This window comes from Siphateles boraxobius, unplaced genomic scaffold, assembly GCF_051911475.1.
Source record: "Siphateles boraxobius isolate OS27281-9 unplaced genomic scaffold, OSU_SipBor_1 49, whole genome shotgun sequence".
Classification (NCBI taxonomy): Eukaryota; Metazoa; Chordata; class Actinopteri; order Cypriniformes; family Leuciscidae; genus Siphateles; species Siphateles boraxobius.
Genome location: NW_027509130.1, coordinates 3,534,006 through 3,556,065, shown reverse-complemented (window position 1 = coordinate 3,556,065; position 22,060 = coordinate 3,534,006). Strand labels below are relative to the sequence as shown.

Sequence of the window (22,060 nt, the reverse complement as noted above, 5' to 3'; positions counted from 1 at the left end):
GAAATAAAAATAATGATTTGATTATTTAATTTAATTCTTTTATTTTTTAATTATAAATGCGTAGATTTATTTACATTCTTATAAAATAATAAATTAATGCAAATTTACCATTATTATTAAATGCATGTGTTTATAAACTAGATTAGTTTTTTTATCTATTATCAGTATTTTAATATGCATTTTTATATTTATTATTTAGTGTATGCATTATATTTATTGTATTATTATAAAAAATGTAATGGATATATTTACGTATTAATTATGCATTAAACTATAAATAGTTTATTCATTGTATATTATTTTATCAACTGTATTTTTAGATTAAATTCATTAATACTTAATAAATTAATCTGCACATAAAATATTGATTTGATTATTTTATTTAATATAATGCACATGTATTAGGCTATGTATTATGAATATGTACTTTTATATATATTATTTATTTAGAATTATCAGCAATCAGTGGACGTTAATGTCTATCTGCACATTATAAAAAAATATTATTGTATTAATTATAATGCATTTGTAAATGTATTATTATACATATGTATATGTATTATATTGTTGTAATTATATCTTCATAAATCTCAGCGATCAGTGTCATTAATGTCTGTGTGTGTCTTGGCTGGTCACTCTTTCAGGCGGGCAGGAGTTCAGTGTCAGGCTCTTCTTGTCATTTCCTTTTTCTTTGTTTACGGTTTCCTCTCTCTCTCTCTCTCTCTCTCTCTCTCTCTCTCTCTCTCTCTCTTTATCTCTCTCTCTCTCTCTCTCTCTCTCTCTCTCTCTCTCTCTCTCTCTGAGAAGCCTAATGTTCAGTTGTTTGTGTAAGAATGGATTCATGAACCAGTGACACAGAGTTGTGATTCATGAGGTCCAGGAAGGACAATATTTGGAAATCAATCCCCTCATTTGCAGATTTCAGTGGAAGAGTCATAATAAAGTCCGATATAAAACACTTTATTACCCGGCGCTCGCATGTATCATGAAGTCGTAAGTGCTCAGTCATAAATGTACCACAGAAGGCGTGTTTACAGCTGTAATGACGTGAAGGACATGAGGTGTGGCTGAGATGAGCAGCTCTCGTCTGATTGGCTGCAACACACACACACACACACACACACACACACACACACACACACACACACACACACGCACGCACGGAAAGCGGAACATTCCGTTATATTTTAACTGGCGACTGGAGCATTTGCGTGTTTTTCCTCGGAGACCTTCAGTCAGAACGCAGACACAAATGTGGTCTGGATTAGACGTGTGTGTGTGTTGCATCACTTTTGCATCTTTGTTCTAAATCATGATTAATCGCGCATTAAAGCTTCCAAAAAGAGTCTTTTTTATTTATTTCTTTGTCTGATGTCAAAAAACAACAAAAACCACCTGTTTATTTGCACAGAACGGTTTATTGTCCGTGTTCTTGTGCTTTAACGAATCCAGAAACAAATGATTATTTTAAACGGTTATATTTTACCCCCAAAATTAAAAATTAGCATGAAGAACTGAAGGTCTGTTAAGATGTTTTGCGTCGTGATGTTATTTTCGTGACACATTTAAACCTCCAAGTTCTTGAGACTATGATCTGAAAAAAATATGATTTAAATGAAGTATTGACACATTATGACTTTAAATCATGGTGATTTAAATGAAGTATTGACACATTATGACTTTAAATCATGGTGATTTAAATGAAGTATTGACACATTATGACTTTAAATCATGGTGATTTAAATGAATTGTTGCACAGTATTGTTTTGCTGTAAGAGTGAAATATTATCGTCATGAGAATAATCCCACAAAACGTCCATTAAACAATAATGTATTTTTTTGTTATAATTTAGTGTTTTTTCATTTGTTTGTGGGGTGAAATGTAATATTTGCTAGTTTCACTGACTGGATTCATATTCTTGAAGGGATTATATAGTGAATCTGTGAACGATCGCATGAAATGGTTGGTTTGCAGGAGCTAAAGAAAGAGTCTTTGCTCTGAAACGATTGTATTGAAGGAAGTCTTGAGAGACGGATGGGTAAAAATAGATTGACCGAAGCGCCAGGAGACTCAAGTGTGTCAGACGGATCTGTGTCAAACTGCTCTCGTCAGGGAGAGTTGAGCTCAGATTTTCCCCCTTGTGTGATTCGATCACACTGCCTTTATCAGATCTGATCTCATGAGGAACTTTACAATCATTTCACGAGCTTGAGAATGTGCTTTAACTGTCTTTAAAACATTTATTTACTTAGATAAATGTACTATTGACACACATGCACCTGAGTTAACAAATTGTGCATTAGAAAAGTTCAGGATTGCAATGATTGATCAAATTATGTGTTTTCCCTTTAAATATTTCTGCTTCAAGCTGTGTAAATTGTAAATTGTGTAACGGGACAGCCCAAAAAACTACAAGAGTTTAAATTGAATTAAATGGCAGATGTAGAGTATTGTGTAAAATAACAATATGCGGGACTTATTTTTATTGTAAACAAGTCTGAAATTACAAAAGGACTCTTATTCTGAAATGTCAATTAAAAAAAGATTAGGTCGATAAAATGTGCATTTTTTTCAACTAGATAAAACGTATATACGCCGACAAGTAAACATTGTCATAATTCATCAACAGAAGGTCATAGAGCTGCACGATTGTGGATATTTGTGTTGAGTATATTCATCAGTCGGACCGTGTGTCTTCTGAGAATAAGGGTTGCAGAAATGAAAGGAATATGGCAAGAAACGTGTGGAATAACTCCAGCGCTCTCTGATAAAGAAACGCAGATGGGTGGTCGAGCAGAAGAGGGACTAATGACTGTATTTACCAGATGAACGACAACACATGTTGTAATTGTGGAAAACATTAACCTTGAAAACTCAAGTCTAGCATTAAAGAGTAACGGCATAAGCAGATCATAATTACGTGTTTATCCAGTGGACAGTTTAGTTCAGAAGCATCACTTACACAGCTGGTTTATGAGGAATAAAACTACATTTCCCATCATTCTCGGAGGCAGCAGGATCAGTTGCATAGCTAATGTTCATCCTTTAATGTTCATTTTGATGCATTAGTGCAACGACACACGGTTGAAAGGTTCTTTAGGGAACCAGAAATTGTGCAAAATGCCATCACCTCAAACTCTTTTTCAGAACCGTAGAACCTTTAGAACTCTCTCTTTTAGAACTCTCCTTTAGAACTCTCCTTTAGAACTCTCCTTTAGAACTCTTCTTTAGAACTCTTCTTGACAACTCTCCTTTAGAACTCTCCTTTAGAACTCTTCTTTAGAACTCTCCTTTAGAACTCTCCTTTAGAACTCTTCTTTAGAACTCTTCTTGACAACTCTCCTTTAGAACTCTCCTTTAGAACTCTTCTTTAGAACTCTTCTTGACAACTCTCCTTTAGAACTCTCCTTTAGAACTCTTCTTTAGAACTCTTCTTTACAACTCTCCTTTAGAACTCTCCTTTAGAACTCTCCTTTAGAACTCTCCTTTAGAACTCTCCTTTAGAACTCTTCTTTAGAACTCTTCTTGACAACTCTCCTTTAGAACTCTCCTTTGGAACTCTTCTTTAGAACTCTTCTTGACAACTCTCCTTTAGAACTCTCCTTTAGAACTCTTCTTTAGAACTCTTCTTTACAACTCTCCTTTAGAACTCTCCTTTAGAACTCTCCTTTAGAACTCTTCTTTAGAACTCTTCTTGACAACTCTCCTTTAGAACTCTTCTTTAGAACTCTTCTTTACAACTCTCCTTTAGAACTCTCCTTTAGAACTCTCCTTTAGAACTCTCCTTTAGAACTCTCCTTTAGAACTCTTCTTTAGAACTCTTCTTTAGAACTCTCCTTTAGAACTCTCCTTTAGAACTCTTCTTTAGAATTCTTCTTTAGAACTCTCCTTTAGAACTCTCTTCCAGAACTCTCCTTTAGAGCTCTCTTTCAGAACTCTCTTTTAGAACTCTCCTTTAGAGCTCTATTTCAGAGCTCTCTCTTTTAGAACTCTCCTTTAGAACTCTCTTTTACCCCTTTTCCACTAAAAAAGAACTGGTTCGGAACTGGTGCTGGTTCAAAGTTGGTTCGGAGTTTGTTCAACTTGCGAACCTTCTCAGAACCGGTTTGTTTTTCCACTGACTAGAGCGCCCAGCGAACGATGTCGTTACGTCACTGTGTATGTCGCTATACGTCTCAGCTAGAAACGCTTGCAAGTACAACATTACTTTGGGATTATCTCTAACTCGTGTACCAAGAAGGCTTTAAAAACAATTGAAATATGTAAGTCTTTTAATCTTTTCCTTTGATATATAATCTTTTCTGATTATTTATGTACCCCCATCTTGTGTCTTTTTTTCTTTCCGTTTATTTGTTTCTATATTGTGACTGTTTTCTTCTTTGCTTACATAATGTTTTCATTAAAAATAAATTAAAAATAAAAAAAAGCTAGAAACGCTTGCGCCAACTTCAAGCATAACAATTACAATGGCGGACTACATCGTGTTTCTGCAAATGTTTCTCCTCGCTTTGCGGTCAGAAAAGATGTTTAGAACACATCTAAACCCGCCCGTAACCCCCGCCGTAAGCATGACGTGGTAAAATAACAGTTCTCTGGTTCTAGTCCAGCAAAGAGTTGGTGCCGCTTTGGAACCAGTTTTCCTGGCCGAGAACCGGTTCTTTGGCTGTCGAAACACAAAGAACTGGTTCACAAGTAGGCACCGGCTCCGAACCGGCTCTTAAAATGCTTTGGTGGAAAAGGGGTATTTTAGAACTCTCCTTTAGAGCTCTCTTTCAGAGGTCTCTCTTTTAGAACTCTCCTTTAGAGCTCTCTTTCAGAGGTCTCTCTTTTAGAACTCTCCTTTAGAACTCTCCTTTAGAACTCTCCTTCGGTACTCTCCTTCAGAACTCTCTTTTAGAACTCTCTTTTAGAACTCTCGTTTAGAACTCTCGTTTAGAACTCTCGTTTAGAACTCTCGTTTAGAACTCTCGTTTAGAACTCTCGTTTAGAACTCTCGTTTAGAACTCTCGTTTAGAACTCTCGTTTAGAACTCTCGTTTAGAACTCTCGTTTAGAACTCTCGTTTAGAACTCTCGTTTAGAACTCTCGTTTAGAACTCTCGTTTAGAACTCTCGTTTAGAACTCTTTTTTAGGACTCTCTTTTAGAACTCTTTTGTTAGAACTTTTAGAACTCTCTTTTAGAGCTCTCTTTCAGAACTCTCTTTTAGAATTATTTTTAGGACTCTGTTAGAACTCTCCTTCAGAACTCTCTTTAGAACTCTCTTTAGAACTCTCTTTTAGAACTCTCTTTTAGAACTCTCTTTTAGAACTCTCTTTTAGAACTCTCTTTTAGAACTCTCTTTTAGAACTGTCTTTTAGAACTCTTTTTAGGACTCTTTCAGAACTTTCTTTAGTCTCTGAGCTGGCGAGCGGCTGTGTAAGGTCGGCGTGTTTGAGGGTTTGTTGATGTGTTTGGGGTCATGAGAACATCCCAGCGGTCGCCTCACTCTCTGTCTGCCGTTTGGGAGCTAATGGACTGTTGCAGATGTGTTTTCTCAAGGGTTTTACACACACACACACACACACACACACACACACACACACACACACACACACACACACACACACACACACACACACACACACACACACACACACACACACACACACAAACTCTACCATTGCAAGTGCGGTTGGAACCAATGATTATCCAGTAATGCTGTATTAACCAAGCATTCCCATTAATTAACTAGTATTTGGCTATTTTGAGACCAAATGGCTGGTCAACAGATGTTTTCCCAAACCTACAGCCGTTGTTAATGGATAATGCAGAAAGTTTCAGATGAGTTCTATGTAGAATCCTAGGGTTCTTGACTTGTTTTAGAGAACACTTTCTGTCATTAAAGGTTCTAAATAAGGAGAAATGTCTTAAATGTCGTCATTTACCCACCCTTGTGTTGAACAGACCTGTATGAACTTCTTTCTTCTTTCTGTATGAACACAAAAGAAGATATTGAAGAATGTCGGTAACCAAATATGTGATGGACCCCATTGACTTATAGTATTCGCCCCCAACCCCCCATTCTATGGTATTGAAGTCAAGGGGCCCTCAACCTTTTGGTGACCAATATTAATTTTTGGGTGAACTTTCCCTTTAAATGATTGCATAATGCTTTCATGTTTAATGGGCTATTTTCTAACAATTGTTTTCTAGTGATAAAGTAGTATGTCTAGATGTTTATTTCATAAAATGAAACAAAAGTAGTTCATTGAAACTAAATCCATAAATGATAGACCTGCATGATGTTCCATCTAATGCCAATATTTTTTTAAATAATTCATTATATTAAATGGAATTTAGATTTAATATTTCACACAATATTACTGAAAAGCAGCGCTTATATAATTACTGTGTTTTGATATAGGAAAAATATTGTTCAATTATGTATAATTTTCTTTATTTATTGAAGTCTTATGTATGATTATTTTATTTTCTACTCCCCTTAGGTTTGCAACTAAAATAGCTTGTGCTGCTGCTATTATGGCATGAATGAATCAATGAATGTTGGAGAACAAGAAAACAACAATGCGTTATTATCTGATCAGGCGTTGGCAAGCTGGCTGTTGATGCAGATTGTCTCAGAATTAATAAATATTGTCTTGTTTACTATTCAGTATTGGCTTTATATAAGTCTCTGCTCTGTAGATATCAGCATTGCTCATAGTTCTGTCAAATTACCAACTCAACATACGATTGTCTGCCATTACTAACACATCGAATCATCTATTTTAAATCTGGATCAGCCAAAGTCGTCCCATGTGGGAATCCGTGTCTGGCTCAGGGTGTGGAAGAGCGTCAAACACTAAAATAACTCCCCATCCTGACAGAATCAATGGAGTGTGCAGATCTGTATTACTAACCACCCAAACCAGTTCCCGGGCGCGGGGAAATGCCACGAGTCCCTCTATCAGAGCAACCTTTTTGCTGCTCAGTTTTAAACCTGGAAATAATTGGGGAAATTTGTGATTCCCATGTTGGGAACATCTAGAAATGTCTAAAGCTAGATTGGCTTTGATCTGTTCAGCTGTAAAAGATTTAATTAGCTAGAAATCGCTTTTTGTCAATGTTAATCTTCATAAAATGTGTTTTGCCCACCATTGGCAGTGTGTTTGGGAAGCTTGTTTGTATTATTTTTTAGTAGGGGTGTGTCACGATTCGATACATATCACGATACTGAACTCACGATATGATATTATTGTGATATTCCAAGACATATGATAGAAGGTTAACAAAAAATTTACTTTTGATTAAAATGCTAAATTTGGTGTTGCATTGTGTGTGTAAATGAATAGGCTTGGACTTGGTGCTGGAAACCCAAAGCACAGGACAATAGAGACACCAGAATAACAATATTCATGATTCTCAAGCTGAGAATACTGAATTATTTTAGACTAATATGCATTAGTATACATTTATATGCATACTATATTAGTATATATTATATGCATTTATATGAACTATATCTAGTCAGCGAAAGAGTAATATAGGCCACTTGTTACTGGTAACATCAGACATTTGGCATTATCAGGCCCACAAATATTCCCTCATTGTATTATTATACATTATATTCAACATTATATATAGTAGTTTAATTTAGTACTGACACTAAAACTCTGAAAACTTTTTTCTCACAGTAATTTATATTTTGGGTGAACTATCCACAATACAAACTGTCACTATCTACGATACATATTGATGCATTTTTGTATTGTGATATATTGTTACACCACTAATTTTTAGTCAGTTTCAATCTTGTTCCCGCCACTTTTGCTCAAACTTTCTTGTTCATCTCCACTATAAACCCAGCTAACAAAAAATGTGTTTTAAGAATGTTTTGTTGGGAAGGTGTTTTCTGGACTGTCCATTGAAGCCACACACACACATTGTTTGGGGTTGTGTGTGTTGGTGTGATCTGGTCAGACCTGTTGTGTCCCACCCTCTCCTGTAGCTCGGGCGCTGCAAGATTCAGTGGCGCGTGGGAACCGCTGTCGGCCATCTTGTGCCTGTTTGGGCTTGCAGTGTTGGAGTTTAGTTGAACTCAGTGATTTGTTTGTGTCCTTGAGCGACCGCTCTAACCACACACCTGCGTGAGTTCACCTGCCTTACCAGTTCCTTCGCGCCAAGAGTGTGTGTAAACACTGCCAGATCCAAACCACTTGGCTCTATGATTGATTATTTATTGTGAATTTTGATGTTTCAACCTGTTAACCGTCACACTGCTTTTTGAGCATAGATCTGAACTTAAACAGTACTTCATGAAAGCTTTGAAAAACAGACTTTTTTTAATATGAAGACACTCAACAAATTATTACGGAAGTAAAAGCATTTAAAACAAAATGATAGTGCACATGTTAAAGAAGATTACTGTAAAGCAAATGTTCTGAATTAAATTTTATAGGCCTATAAAATACATATTTTTCAAAATAATTTGGACTCTAAAATCACTATAAATTAAGTCGGGTTTCAACTTTGAAGTCAATATTAAAAAAAAAAAATAGCCTGTCTTAAAGGTTTTAAAGTTCAGTTTCTATGATAACACCACATTTTCACAGGATGAATTTTGAGTGTTCAAGCTTTCAAATGACGATTACTAAAATATGTGAGGGGAAAAAAACATTAGAATATCGTAGATTTATGCCCCGTAAAGTAACTATGCCTGTCGAGATTGTTGATCAAGCATATGATCGTGGTTATTCAATCTAATCACAATAATTATGCAATTTAAATTTATAAAAGAATATATAGAAAAAAAACTATTATGAAGTACACAAAGATTGTCTTTCATGAGGTTTGTGGGTTTAATCAGACTATATTATATTAGGCCTATATTATATTATATTGGCCTGTTTAATTGATTTTTCTTATTATATTATATAGAATTCCAAGTAAAAGCCAAAAAGTAATTTTTCCAGAACCTTTACTTTTGGTGTTCCTCAGCGGTGGCTTGATCTTCGCATGACTCTAGAACACATAAAATCGCATCTTTTCCTTCAGCATTTGACTAAATCCTCAATACATCTAATTCCCCTCCCTGTGCTCTTCTAAACAATATTTGAAATGTCAAAGTTTACCATTTTTAATGGCTTTGCCTCCTTAGGATGATTCGTTTTCTTGTTTTATTAGTAGGTTTGGATATGGAATAAATGGAAGTCAAAGTTGGAAATGAGTAAATTATTTGGGAAGGGGTTTTTCTCTGATTTACTTTTTTAATTGTTCTATAGTAACTAATTCTGCACAATTATATGTTTAGTTGCATTGTTTTATTAGCTTTTAGCCTTCGTTGATCTGAACAGGCTTGTGACCCGCCGGAGACCCGCTGCTCTTTGACACGAAGTTAAAACAAGCACGCTGTTGTCCAAACACTCCTCTGAATAGTATAATTAACAATGTGTATGGCTGAACCGCATTTAAAACAAAACATCCCACGTACTATATCAGCGCGAGTGTGTGTGTTCGAGACGCTTAGCTGTAATTACAGACGGCGGTGTCAGTTCATGTGTCCGCCAGGAGCGAGACGTTCGGTGTGTTTTACGAGCTGCTGCTGACCTAACCTGTGTTTGGACGAGCTCTACAGACCCAGCATTCCTGAGCGAGTATGTAAGACGTGCAGGAAACTGCCCCGTTGTAGATCTGTTTCTCGTCCGCTCGCGGTGTTAGCTTTAGCTCACTAGAGTCTCTTCAGCTGCTGTTTATTTAAGATGTTAAACGCTGATAGCAGAGATCCTCTCCACTCTTGTGAATGTAATGGCCCTAGCAACCACCCCAACACCCTAGCAACCACATAGCAACATTCAGAACACACTAGCAACGGCGTAGCGACAACCTGGCATTGTAAACAAGCCTTGCATTTTCTTCAGAAAATGGGAAATCTGGTGGGCTAAAATATTTGCTATGCAATGGCACAACCGTAGTTACATTAATAACAAAAATTCTACAAAGTTATCTGATTTTTCTGAACCATTATAACACATCTTTGTATTTAGAATAGAATGCACAAACAATTTGCTGAGAAAATAAACTGGAAAAGCTTCTTCAGGCGTATGATGTAATTGTCTATTTTTGCTGTTTCTTGTTTATTCCGCTGGTCAGGGTGTGAAATAAACACTTTACATTATTAAACATGCTAATTATTAAAGTACACACACACACACTCTCTCACTCACTCGCACGCACACACACACACACTCTCACTCTCTCTCTCTCACATTCTATCACACACACACACACAAACTCTCCCTCCCACACACGCACACACACTCATGCTTATATGTGAAATAAACACTTTACATTATTAAACATGCTTATTATTAAAGTACACACACACTCTCTCACTCGCACACACACTCACTCGCACGCACGCACACTCTCTCACTCGCACGCACACACACACACGCACACACACTCTATCACACAGTCTCACACACACATACTTCTGTAATGTGTGTGTGTGTGTGTGTATGTGTGTCAAAGGTCGTTTCTATGCCCTGTAACACCCTGCTCTCCTCTCTCTCCTCCAGAAACCATGTCGGACGCAGACAAGTTCCTGTACGTGGACCGTAACCCGGTCAGCAACCCTCTGGCTCAGGCCGACTGGGCCACCAAGAAGCTGGTGTGGGTGCCGTCGGAGCGGCTGGGGTTCGAGCCGGGCTCTGTGAAGGAGGAGCACGGGGACGAGGTGGTGGTGGAGCTCGCAGACTCGGGGAAGAAGGTGCGGGTCAACAAGGATGACATCCAGAAGATGAACCCGCCCAAGTTCAGTAAGGTGGAGGACATGGCGGAGCTCACCTGCCTGAACGAGGCGTCCGTGCTGCACAACCTCAAGGAGAGATACTACTCCGGACTCATATACGTGAGTCTAACACACACACAAAGTGATCGGGTCTCAATTTTAGCACAGGAAACATTATTTATACATCGTTTATGAAGAGTTTTCTCTGAAACTCTTTTAAATGTTACTACAGTAGTCAACATTTGAGGTGGATCAAAAAAGTTCATCAAAGTCATCCTAAGACACTATGGTTATTGTTCAATATTCATGTATAACTTTGATGAAAGGTTTTGATCCACTTCAAATGTTGACTACTGTAGATTTACTGTAGATGTTCTGAGAACGTTCAAAAGTAACGTTCCTTTAACATTTGCAAAATGGAATGTTCACGAAACGAAGAATGAACATTTTTTTTTTTGATACTGGAAGTTTTGAATGTTCTGAGATTGTTCAGAAATATTGTTTTTGTAATGTAATGGTAATATTAGGAAAAACGTTCTTGATATAATAATATAATATAAAAATATATTTTGTTATCTGGGGATTCTGTAAAGCCTGACATGAAATAGTAGCCGAAAAAAAGAAAAAATATATATAAGTTTTTGTTGAGTGTCATATTTTATACACCAGGGTTGTATGGCTCATATAAGTATGATACATTGAGAATATGGAGGAAAAAACAGCCCTTTTTTTTTTCAGAGACCCAAACTGAGAAAAAATATGCAATTTTGTGCAGATACCGATATTTATATGGAAAAAAGTATGAAATTCTGCTTGTAATGTGTATTAATGAGATCTTTATAACAGTATAGCACAAGCATATACTTGCATAAAATGCATATACATATCAGTCATCTGCCAATAATATCTTAGTGAGATTATATTTGAATGCTTAGTTTTATGATCAAAGCTCTAGTTTTAAAACATAAAATTCAATATAATGATGATTTTCCCATAAAATGATGTCTGGATAATCTAGAAAACCAGCAGTCTTCATAGAGTTAATACGAGAATTAGGTCCTGCAATTGAATTTCACGTAATTCCACTGTCCCACCAGTTTGATGGTTTTCCCGGGTAAAACAGGAGCTCGTTCAGTCTTCAGTGTTTTTGTGGGTCAGAGGTTTGTTTTTGAGAAATGTTAAGATATTCAAGAGCCTTGAATATAGATAACGGGGTCTCACTGACTCGATCGCTGAAACTGTTCAGTGCCGTTTCTCCAAACAGGAAGCTTTAGGAACAATGTGCTCCTGGGGGACAGGAAATGATGCGTTCGGGAGGGGAGAGCAGGTTTGCGTTAAAGATGATTGAGAAAGAAAGAAAAAAAACCCTTTGAGAACAGTCTCTACTAGACAGTCATATAATCTGGTTAAGAGAAGTCCGGCTTGTGTGATCCGGGTTTGGGTTCACACTGGTTTCAGTTCTTGAATCTGAATCTAACAGGTCTGTGATTTGCTTCCGAAGCCGGTTTGAGTCATAAATGCGAGCACTAGCACGACAACCACATATATTTTTTGAAGTGCAGCAATTTAGTTGCATTAACAGAAAATAAAAAAGGTTTTGTTTTGGGAAAAGCTCAATCTGATTACGCTAACTAGATTAACACACATGAGGACAACTAACATGCCAGCGATGGAAAGTCCTCACTTCACCTTTTTGCTGAACAAATGAAACCTCCTCACATGCTCTTTCTGCAGTGAGGATTATATTATATTATATTACATTACACTATATTTCAATAAAGCCCGACAGACTTTGTTGACTTGCATTTTCTCAATTGTTTGGTGAAATGTGTTTAGTGATGATTACAGAACTGATATTTAATAATGTTCTGAAGGCCAGAGTTCATGCGATCTTGCTCATCAGGTGCGGTTTGCTTATGCAAATCAGGCCAGATTAGTTTCATACTGACTGAAAACTGTAGTGGAACCCAGACCTGATGTGGACACGCGTTCATTTCACTTCAGAAAACACTATAAACGTAGATTCATCTGACGGTTTGGGACTCAAATAAAGCAGCTGTGTGATATTACTGTTTTTTACACAGTTTTTACTTTATTTTGAGACGTTTGAAGGCCAGTGTGGATGATGTTTGTGTGTGTGTGAGAGCTCATCATGACTGAGGTCTGTGTGTGCCGCAGACGTACTCGGGTCTGTTCTGTGTGGTCATCAACCCGTACAAGAACCTGCCCATCTACTCCGAGGAGATCGTGGACATGTACAAGGGCAAGAAACGCCACGAGATGCCGCCGCACATCTACGCCATCACTGACACGGCCTACAGGAGCATGATGCAGGGTAACACACACACACTTACTCACCCGCTTACACACACACACAGTGTGGTTCGCCATCTTTGTGGGCTTATTAGTTTTTATACTGTACAAACTCTATACTCTGTCTCCTTACACTAATCCTACCCAACACACACACACACACACACACACACACACACACACACACACACACACACACACACACACACACACACACACACACACACACACACACACACACACACACACGCACGCACGCACGTCCTACAGGATGTAGCTTCTTACTCGAACTTCAGTCAGTTCCTCTTCCTGTCATTCAAATAGTCAAAACAGTCACACAATAAAGTGAAATCATTAGTCAGCGCAGACAAAACAAAAAATGTTTACATCATTAATTTAGACTAATTATATTATTCCCTGAAATGTAAATAGATTTTATCAGCTGATTTGAGATGTTTTCTCTGCTGTCGGAACAATAAACAGATTTGAATGCTGAAATACAACAACATAAAAATGTTAATAAAAATCCATGGTGTAAAGATGCCTTTTTTAAAATTTATATTTATGAACACACGAGACACCAAAAGTGAGTGACTTTTTGAATAAATATGAGAAGAAAAAAACCTTTATAATATTTCTTTAAATTTGGATGTTGTGTGGATTCTAATTGATTAATACAAATAAATAACAATAAAAATGAAGAAATATTTGAATAAAATGTATTTAAAACTACACTACAACAGTTATATGAATTTCATTATTTTACTCAATTTACTTCAATTTCATTTATATTTACTTTATAAATTAGTTTTACTTAATTAATGCTCAAATTTGAATTTGAATTTCACTTCTACATCCTGTTTTCTTACATCAATTCAAATCCTTTGAAAAAATTAATATTTACAAATACGTAAGAAAAAGTTTTGTCCCGAATCATATGAGGCAAATAGTTGTTGATCCAAAAATATTTACAATTAAAGCAGAATTCACACGCTGAATCAAAATTAAAAGAAAAATAAGGCTTAAAGCTCCAATAGAAGAAGCAAACTTTCTTTCTTGTCTGTTGTGCGTATTCAATTTTACTCATAAAAATAACCATTGAGTTAAAAGTAGTATCCAAATTTGAATCTAATTCTAGATCCTGAAGAAGAGTTGGAAAACAACAGTTTCTTTACGTTTGTCTGGTGTGCAGATTCATAAAGTAGTTAAAAGTAGCATTAATCATCCAATTAATCTTCCAAATTTGATTTGCAATTCTTTGTTTGTTCAGAAATGCGACTAAAGTCCAGATGAGAATAAAGATCCTGAAACTGAACTGCATCTTGATGTGATTGTGACTGTTGCTCAATAATGCAGTGTTTGTCCCGCTGTGTTCCCCCCCGTCAGGGGTCTCGACCCACACTCATTACTGAGCTCTGCAGGCGCTCGTGTGGAGGCTTTACAAGACATGTGTCTCATTACTGCTCACAGTTCATGTTTAAAGTTGAACAAGGCTGCATTTATTTGAACAAACATACAGTAAAAACGCTGAAATGTTATTATTATTTAAAACAGCTGTTTATATTTGAATATTTGTTCAAGTGTATTCTATTCCAGCGATCAAAGCTGAAATTTCAGCATCATTACTCCAGTCTTCAGTGTCACATGATCCTTTATTTAATGTGACACTGCTGAATAAAAGCATTCATTTCTTTAAATAAACTTACTGACCCCAAATCTTTGAATGCCAGTGTAGTAATTACATCATTAATTTAGCATATTTATTCCCTGAAATGTAAATAGTAACAAAATTTCACCACGTTATTTGTAGATGACATTTAAAAAAAAGCATATTTATAAACGAGTGAGAAAAACTCCTGTGCCATATTATATATTATTAATAGTTGCGTTTATTGAGTCAAAAGTAAGTTTTTTACAAATAAAGTGGCATCAAATGAAAAGAAATGGATCCCTGAAAATTTTGCTTTATCAAGAGTTTTATTAATCTTTATTTAATAGGCCGTTTAATCTCTAAAAATGTGTGTTTTGTCATATAGTAAAGTTATTTTGGTACATTTTTTGGAAAGGCGGCTCCTTCTCCAGTCACAGGATCTTGCCAGATCTTGACTTCCTGTTTTGTGGTCTGAGCACTTCCTGCTGCAGAAGCTCAGAAGGGTTTGATAGAGGCGCGTTTTTCCATCAGGAGCAATTTATAGCTTCATTCAACTGACCAACATTACCAATGACTGACACACACTGACAGGAACAACATTACAGCCAAACTTCAGCTTGTTCAGTTTATCCACATATCATGTGTCATCATCAGTTCATGTTCTTCTTCTGCAGAAATGCCATGCTTCCTAATGATATCTCCTAAGGGTAGCATATGTACAGAGTGAACAGCAGCGGTCCTAGTACTGAGCCTTGTGGTACTCCATACTGAACTTGTGATCGATAAGACATCTCTTAAAATTAATATTTCTTGTCAAATAATCAAAATACATAAAATGATACTGCTTTTCTAATAAAAACAAGATTGAAATCAATAAAAGTATTCTAAAATATGAATAATATGTGTATGTATAATATAAAAAATATACTACTAAATCATTTCCTGCCAAATAACATTACTTAAAATACGCCATTTAAATTTATTTATTTATTTATAAAGCACTATTCCAACAACGGTTAGTTGTACCAAAGTGCTGTACAAAAAATTCTAAAATATGAAATAAAAAAATATACAGAATAAACAACACCTAAATCTAAATCCCTCTACACCTAAATAGGACATTTGGAATAGGTAAAATTTCAAAAGGCTTTAAAAGAGCCTATAGTCGGAGCGGACCTAATATAAAGTGGTAGCGTATTCCATAGCTTTGGGGCAGCTATTGCAAAGGCCCTATCACCCCGTTGCTTGTATTTTGTGCGTGGTACAAACAGCACCATTCCTTTCTCAGCAGATCTTAATGATCTAGAGGGCTTATGGACCCACAAGAAGTTCAGAAAGATAATTTTTTTTACAAATATTTGAAAAAAAAAAAATATATATATATATTTGTATCTAATAATATATATGTATAATTATAAAATGTATATAAAAATGAAATAAAAAAAACATTTAAGTTCAAACATATATAAAATAAAATCTAAAAGTATTACTTCCTGCCACATTTCCTCACTCAAAATACCTAAAACTCATTCTGCATTTAAAAAAAATCATAAAGAAAATCAATGAAATAAAGTAAAATAGATTTGAAACTATTAATAAAAGTGTGAAAAAAGTGAACAATACAAGTATACATAAAATACAAAAAATATATTTTCCTGTCAAATAATCTGTTTCACTCAAAATACATAAAACGAGAGAAATGAAGTGCTTAGCGAATGTGTTTGCACTGTGTAAATTATTTGTTCTTCTCCTCCAACAGACCGCGAGGACCAATCGATTCTCTGCACGTGAGTCACATGGTCTCGCATGTCTTCTATGATTATGATTTGCCCATGAAAGCTGTGCTTGATGTCTCACACGTGTGTGTTTGTCTATGTGTGTTCAGGGGTGAATCTGGAGCCGGAAAGACAGAAAACACCAAGAAGGTCATCCAGTATCTGGCTCACGTGGCCTCGTCTCACAAGACCAAGAAAGACCAGGTTAGTTCCTTCCGTCTCGGGCAGAAGTGGAGTAAAGGCGGAGTTTCCTCCTTTACCGTTCATGCGTTCTCCACCATGATCTCTCATCTGGGTTCACATCATCAGATCAGATCAGATCTGGCTGGTTTTGATGATGGCAGGGAGTTTGAAGCAGATCACAAACATCATCCTCCATTAGGTCCCGAAGCGCCCAGTCCAGTTTAATCAGTGATGACGTCACTTCCTCATCGTCGTGACGTCACTTCCTCATCCTAATGTCAGTCAGAGGCATTCGCTTCAACTGAGCCAAAGACCGCTGGACACTAGTGGTGCCTAACCTTCTGGAAATTACACCATTTACAATTAAAATTAAGCTAGTTAAAATGTATACATAGACATATATTGGTACAAACTAATTGGCCCATATTTCTGCCTATGGTTTCAGTCAGATTTACAACCTTTTATTTATTTATTTTTAGTGTAACAAATATTAATGTTATATATATAATTAAATAACATATACATTTATTTATTTTATAATTAAATATAATTATTTTTGGATTTATATTTTTTGTATGCATATGTTTTGCACATTATAATATACATTAAATAGGAAAAATTGTAATAAAATATAGGTTGTTTATTCATTTATTTATTTTATACATTTTTTTTGTGAGCCTGTTGGGCCGTATTTATGCATATCATTTCAATCAGATTTAAATTTATTTATTTTTAACATGCATTATTTTTTCACATTTTATAATACATTAACTATACATACATTAAATAATACATTTATTGATAAATTTGATAATTAAATGTATTTATTTTTGTTTGTTTTAACATACCTTTTTTGCATATTGTAATATACATTACATATGAAAGGAAGATAAATTGATTAATTCAATTATTTTTGCAAGCCTTGTTAGGCCATATTTCTGTATATAGTATTTTTTATATATCATATTTAAAACCATTTATTTATTTACTCATTGTAATATATTGAATATAAAAAACAATTTATCTTTTAATTTATTATTTATATTATACTTTTTTTTGCAAGCCATTTGAAATGCATTTCAGCATATTCAATCAGATTTAATACCTTATAACATAATTATTTTTTCATATTGGAATATACATAAAATAAAGTTTTAGATTTTGTAACCGGGTTGCAGATTTTAAAAAAGTGTCTCTAGTCTGCAGCCGATTTAGATCTGGCGTGGCTTCATTAACCGTGTTGAAGTATTGAGCTCGACTAGCGCAGGTTTGCCAATACGCTTGTCCTCATTTGTTCCCTGTTCATGGAAGAATAATCAATCCAGAGTGTTTTGGGAAAAACAAATGATGTTCATTCGGTGTGTTTTTCTGGGATTCTAATGTTTCTGATCAGTCATCCTGGAATGGATCTGGACAGAGACCCGGTGTGTGTGTAAGTTGAAGGTTTGAGTATTTTCTCTTTGTACCAACAGAGCATCTCCATCCTGTCACATGTGAGTCTCATCATCTCTCCATCTCCGTCTTATTCCCATCTCCCATCCCGTATCCCTAATCTCCCTGCTGCTGGGTGAACCAATGAAGCCGAAACACAGACGCACGACCCTGAGAACCAGTCAGTCTCATCACAATAGTGTCTGGCAGAAAGAAAACCAGATAATTTTGAGAACTTAGTGGTGAATGCACTTGATTTAAGTGCAAATAATATCTCAGTGTCGTCCGTCTGAATCCCGTGCTGCGTCTGTGTGTGTGTTTCTGCGCTCGTGGGATCTGGGTTTGAGAACTTGTGTGTGTGTGTGTGTGTGTGTGTGTGTGTGTGTGTGTGTGTGTGTGTGTGTGTGTGTGTGTGTGTGTGTGTGTGTGTGTGTGTGTGTGTGAGCGAACACACACACACACACCTCCTGCGGCGGGACTCATGAGGTCAGCGATGTTGGGAAACACAAACCTCATGCTGCTGGAATGTTTTTTGTGGGTTTAACGAGACTTGCTTTACAAGAGCATGTGAAACGCTTTACAGGGAGATCTCATGCTTACATGAGTGCAACAAGACGATTCTCCTGGTTAGTGTAACTTGAAGACACAGTACTAGTTAAACATTTGTGCAATGGAAGATATATTATAAACTGGAGATTAATGTGGGCGTATTTTAGTCCATGTAAATGATATGGTCATCAGAGCTAATGGTTTAGGCTCCGCCCCCTAGGAGGAGGGTCATCTAGAGTGATGTTGTTGATGGGGTAGGAGTTTAGTCAATGCAAATGAGATGGTTACATCAGAGCTTATGGATTAGGCTCCGCCCACTGGAAGTCCATCCACCTAGAAACATAGACTTTGCTGAAATGGACAATTTATGTATAATTATGTATAATTAACAGAAGCATATATATAAATATTTTTATTTGATAAATTCATCTAAGAATGTCACATTCCTTTAAAGTCTAGAGAATGCCATTTTAATTTTCATTATGGCTGAAGTTTTAGTAATTTTGTTGTTTTTGTTACCACCAGATATGCTATTATTATTATTATTAATATTCTGAATTTGTTTTTATGTAAAAAAAAAACAATTTCACTTTATTTTTGGTTGAAGTTTTAGTAGCTTTTTTGTGTTTCGTCACCACAAAATTTATTATAGTTTTTATTCATATTTTAATACTAATCCAGGTAAGAGTTGTGCGTTGAAAGTGAATGTGTGTGTGTGTGTTGTGTTCAGAGGTGACGGGCCGCTCACTCGGTGTTGTTTGGGATTGGGGATCAGACCGCGCTTCATCTGTGTGTTTGTTTCAGCTGGTTTGTGTGCGAACAGCTTGCGATGTTGCGCTGAGGAGCTCTTCTTCACCGTGATTGGTTGTTTTGAAGTCACATGTCTGATGATGGCTGTGTTTGAGCACAGGGCGAGCTGGAGAAGCAGTTGCTGCAGGCCAATCCCATCCTCGAAGCCTTCGGCAACGCCAAGACCGTCAAGAACGACAACTCCTCTCGATTCGTAAGACCCGCTTAGCACTTACACATTACAGCGGTTGATTCAGCAACTCAAACATACACAACTGTTTACATGAATAAATTAATAGACTGATTGGAAACTCTCGAATTATGCTAATTATCTGGCAACATTCAGAGACATCCTAGCAAGCGTACTAGAAACATGTTAGCAAAGGTGTGAAATCATGCTAGCGCTGTGTAAAATATGTGAGCAACGGGTTAAATGATACTAGCAATGTGTTAAATCTTACTAAAATAATGCTAGCAACATGTTAAATCATGCTAGCAACGTGTTAGCAATGTGCTTAATCATCATTCTAACAAATATATTAAATCATGTTCGCAACATGTTAAAGCATGCTATCAATATGTTAAAACATGTTATGAATATGTTAAATGAATGTCTTTTTTTTTTGCTAGCACTGTGTAAAATATGTGCGTAACTTGTTAAATCATGCTAGTAATGTGTAAAATATGTGCGGTACGTGTTAAAATCATGCTAGCAATGTGTTAAATCTTACTAGAATCATGTTATAAAACGTGGTAAATCATGCTAGCAACGTGTTAAATCATACTTGAAGCATGTTAGCAATGTGCTTAATCATCATTCTAACAAATATGTTAAATCATGTCAGCAACATGTTAAAAATTGCTATCAACATCTTAAATTGTGCTAGCAATGTGTTAAATCTTACTAGAATCATGTTAACAACATGTTAAATATATGATACAACATGCTAGCATTGTACTTAATCATGTTAGCTACATGTTAAATCTTGTAAAAAGCATTTGCCTATTAAATGTTTATTAATTGACATTGTGATGTTTGAATTATTCAACTTAAAACAGTCAATACATGTGATTTATCTTCTGTCTCTTCTGTGTTTCAGGGCAAGTTCATCAGAATCAACTTTGACGTTAACGGCTACATCGTTGGAGCCAACATTGAAACTTGTATCTTTATGTGGTCGTTAATATGATGGTGAAAGTAACGATGGGTTATTTGCATGGCAAAGTACTAAATCATGCTAGCAACGTGTTAAATCATACTAGAAGCTTGTTAGCAATGCGCTAAATCATAATTTTAACAAATAAGTTCAATCATGTTAGCAACACGTATAAACATGCTATAAATGTGCTAAATCATATTAGCAATATGATACAGCATGCTAGCATTGTACTAAATCATGCTAGCAACGTGTTAAATCATACTAGAAGCTTGTTAGCAATGCGTTAAATCATGCTAGCAACATGTTAAACTTGTTAGGAATGTAGTAATTTGCTCATTAATATGATGATGATGTTTTAAACCTGAAAAAAATTGCTGCTTTACGCTGGAAATTAAGTCATGGTGAAAGTAACGATGGCTTATTTGCATATTTATGAGGTTGATAACATTAGCACGACTTGCTTTTAATGATCTGAAACTAAAAAGGGCTAACGATAGTTTCTGTGACTGTATATAGAGCATGAATAATTAATGAGGCCAGAGCTGAGACGCGTTCTGATTGGCTGTTAGCATTGTAGCGCTGCATGGAGTCGCAGGACAGCTCTTCATCGAACACTGGTGTGTCAGTCCTTGACTAGAGCGTCAGACCTGTTGGAAAAGTCCCGCGCGATCCGTCAAGCCAAAGAAGAGCGAGCCTTCCACATGTTCTACTACATGCTGACCGGCGCCGGAGACAAACTGCGCTGTGAGTGTGTGTGTGTGTTTCACGAGTCTGATCTCAGCTCTTCAGCACGAGACTCAGTCTCTGTTTCTGTTTCTCTGCCCATCAGCTGAACTGTGTCTTGAGGGCTACAATAAGTACCGGTTCCTGTCCAACGGGAACGTGACGATCCCGGGACAGCAGGACCGAGACATGTACCTGGAGACCATGGAGGCCATGAGGATCATGAGCATTGCGGAGGAGGAGCAGATCGGTGAGTGTGTGTGTGTGTGTGCGTATAGAGAGGGTAATCGAATCGAATGCTGGAATCAGATACTTGTTATAAAATGTAAATTTCTATTCGTCTTATCTATTCCTTTGTGAGCATTTCAATATGACGTTAAACCATTCAGGTGTGAGACGACTCGTGCGCTGCAAACACATCTAAAGTTTGCTCACAGAAAATGTGATTTTAAACCAGTCAAGCGCGGGACGTGTGTAACTTTTGGGCAACTCTTACAGTGACAGCAACTGCCGTCTTGATAATAAATAACACTAATCAAACGACAAGAAAATTCACTCGTTCTTGACTGAATAACTTTTGTAACTATATTTGTAATGTATATTTTATTTATAAATTGCAGTTATTTTATACTTGAATAACTGAAAATATTAAAACACTCTTTATTTCACTCGTATCTATATCAGGGTGTCCTTAAAAAGTCTTAAATTAGATTAAAA

General features: G+C 36.2%; 1 protein-coding gene across 3 annotated transcripts in view; it reads left to right on the top strand.

Annotated features, from left to right (window-relative positions):
- myh9b (myosin, heavy chain 9b, non-muscle) overlaps positions 1 to 22,060 on the top strand; it is a 67,546-nt gene that overhangs the window by 5,405 nt on the left and 40,081 nt on the right. Inside the window, exons 2-10 of one of the 3 annotated variants that reach the window (XM_077202115.1) lie at positions 10,558 to 10,889; positions 12,948 to 13,104; positions 16,493 to 16,520; positions 16,619 to 16,712; positions 18,164 to 18,184; positions 19,582 to 19,674; positions 20,561 to 20,624; positions 21,266 to 21,364; positions 21,450 to 21,593. In XM_077202115.1, the coding sequence (XP_077058230.1) occupies positions 10,563 to 10,889; positions 12,948 to 13,104; positions 16,493 to 16,520; positions 16,619 to 16,712; positions 18,164 to 18,184; positions 19,582 to 19,674; positions 20,561 to 20,624; positions 21,266 to 21,364; positions 21,450 to 21,593 (1,027 nt within the window). In that variant the 5' untranslated portion in view covers positions 10,558 to 10,562. Of the gene's footprint in view, positions 1 to 10,557; positions 10,890 to 12,947; positions 13,105 to 16,492; positions 16,521 to 16,618; positions 16,739 to 18,163; positions 18,185 to 19,581; positions 19,675 to 20,560; positions 20,625 to 21,265; positions 21,365 to 21,449; positions 21,594 to 22,060 lie in introns of all 3 variants that reach the window. The other 2 variants (XM_077202117.1, XM_077202116.1) reach the window with 2 other exon arrangements.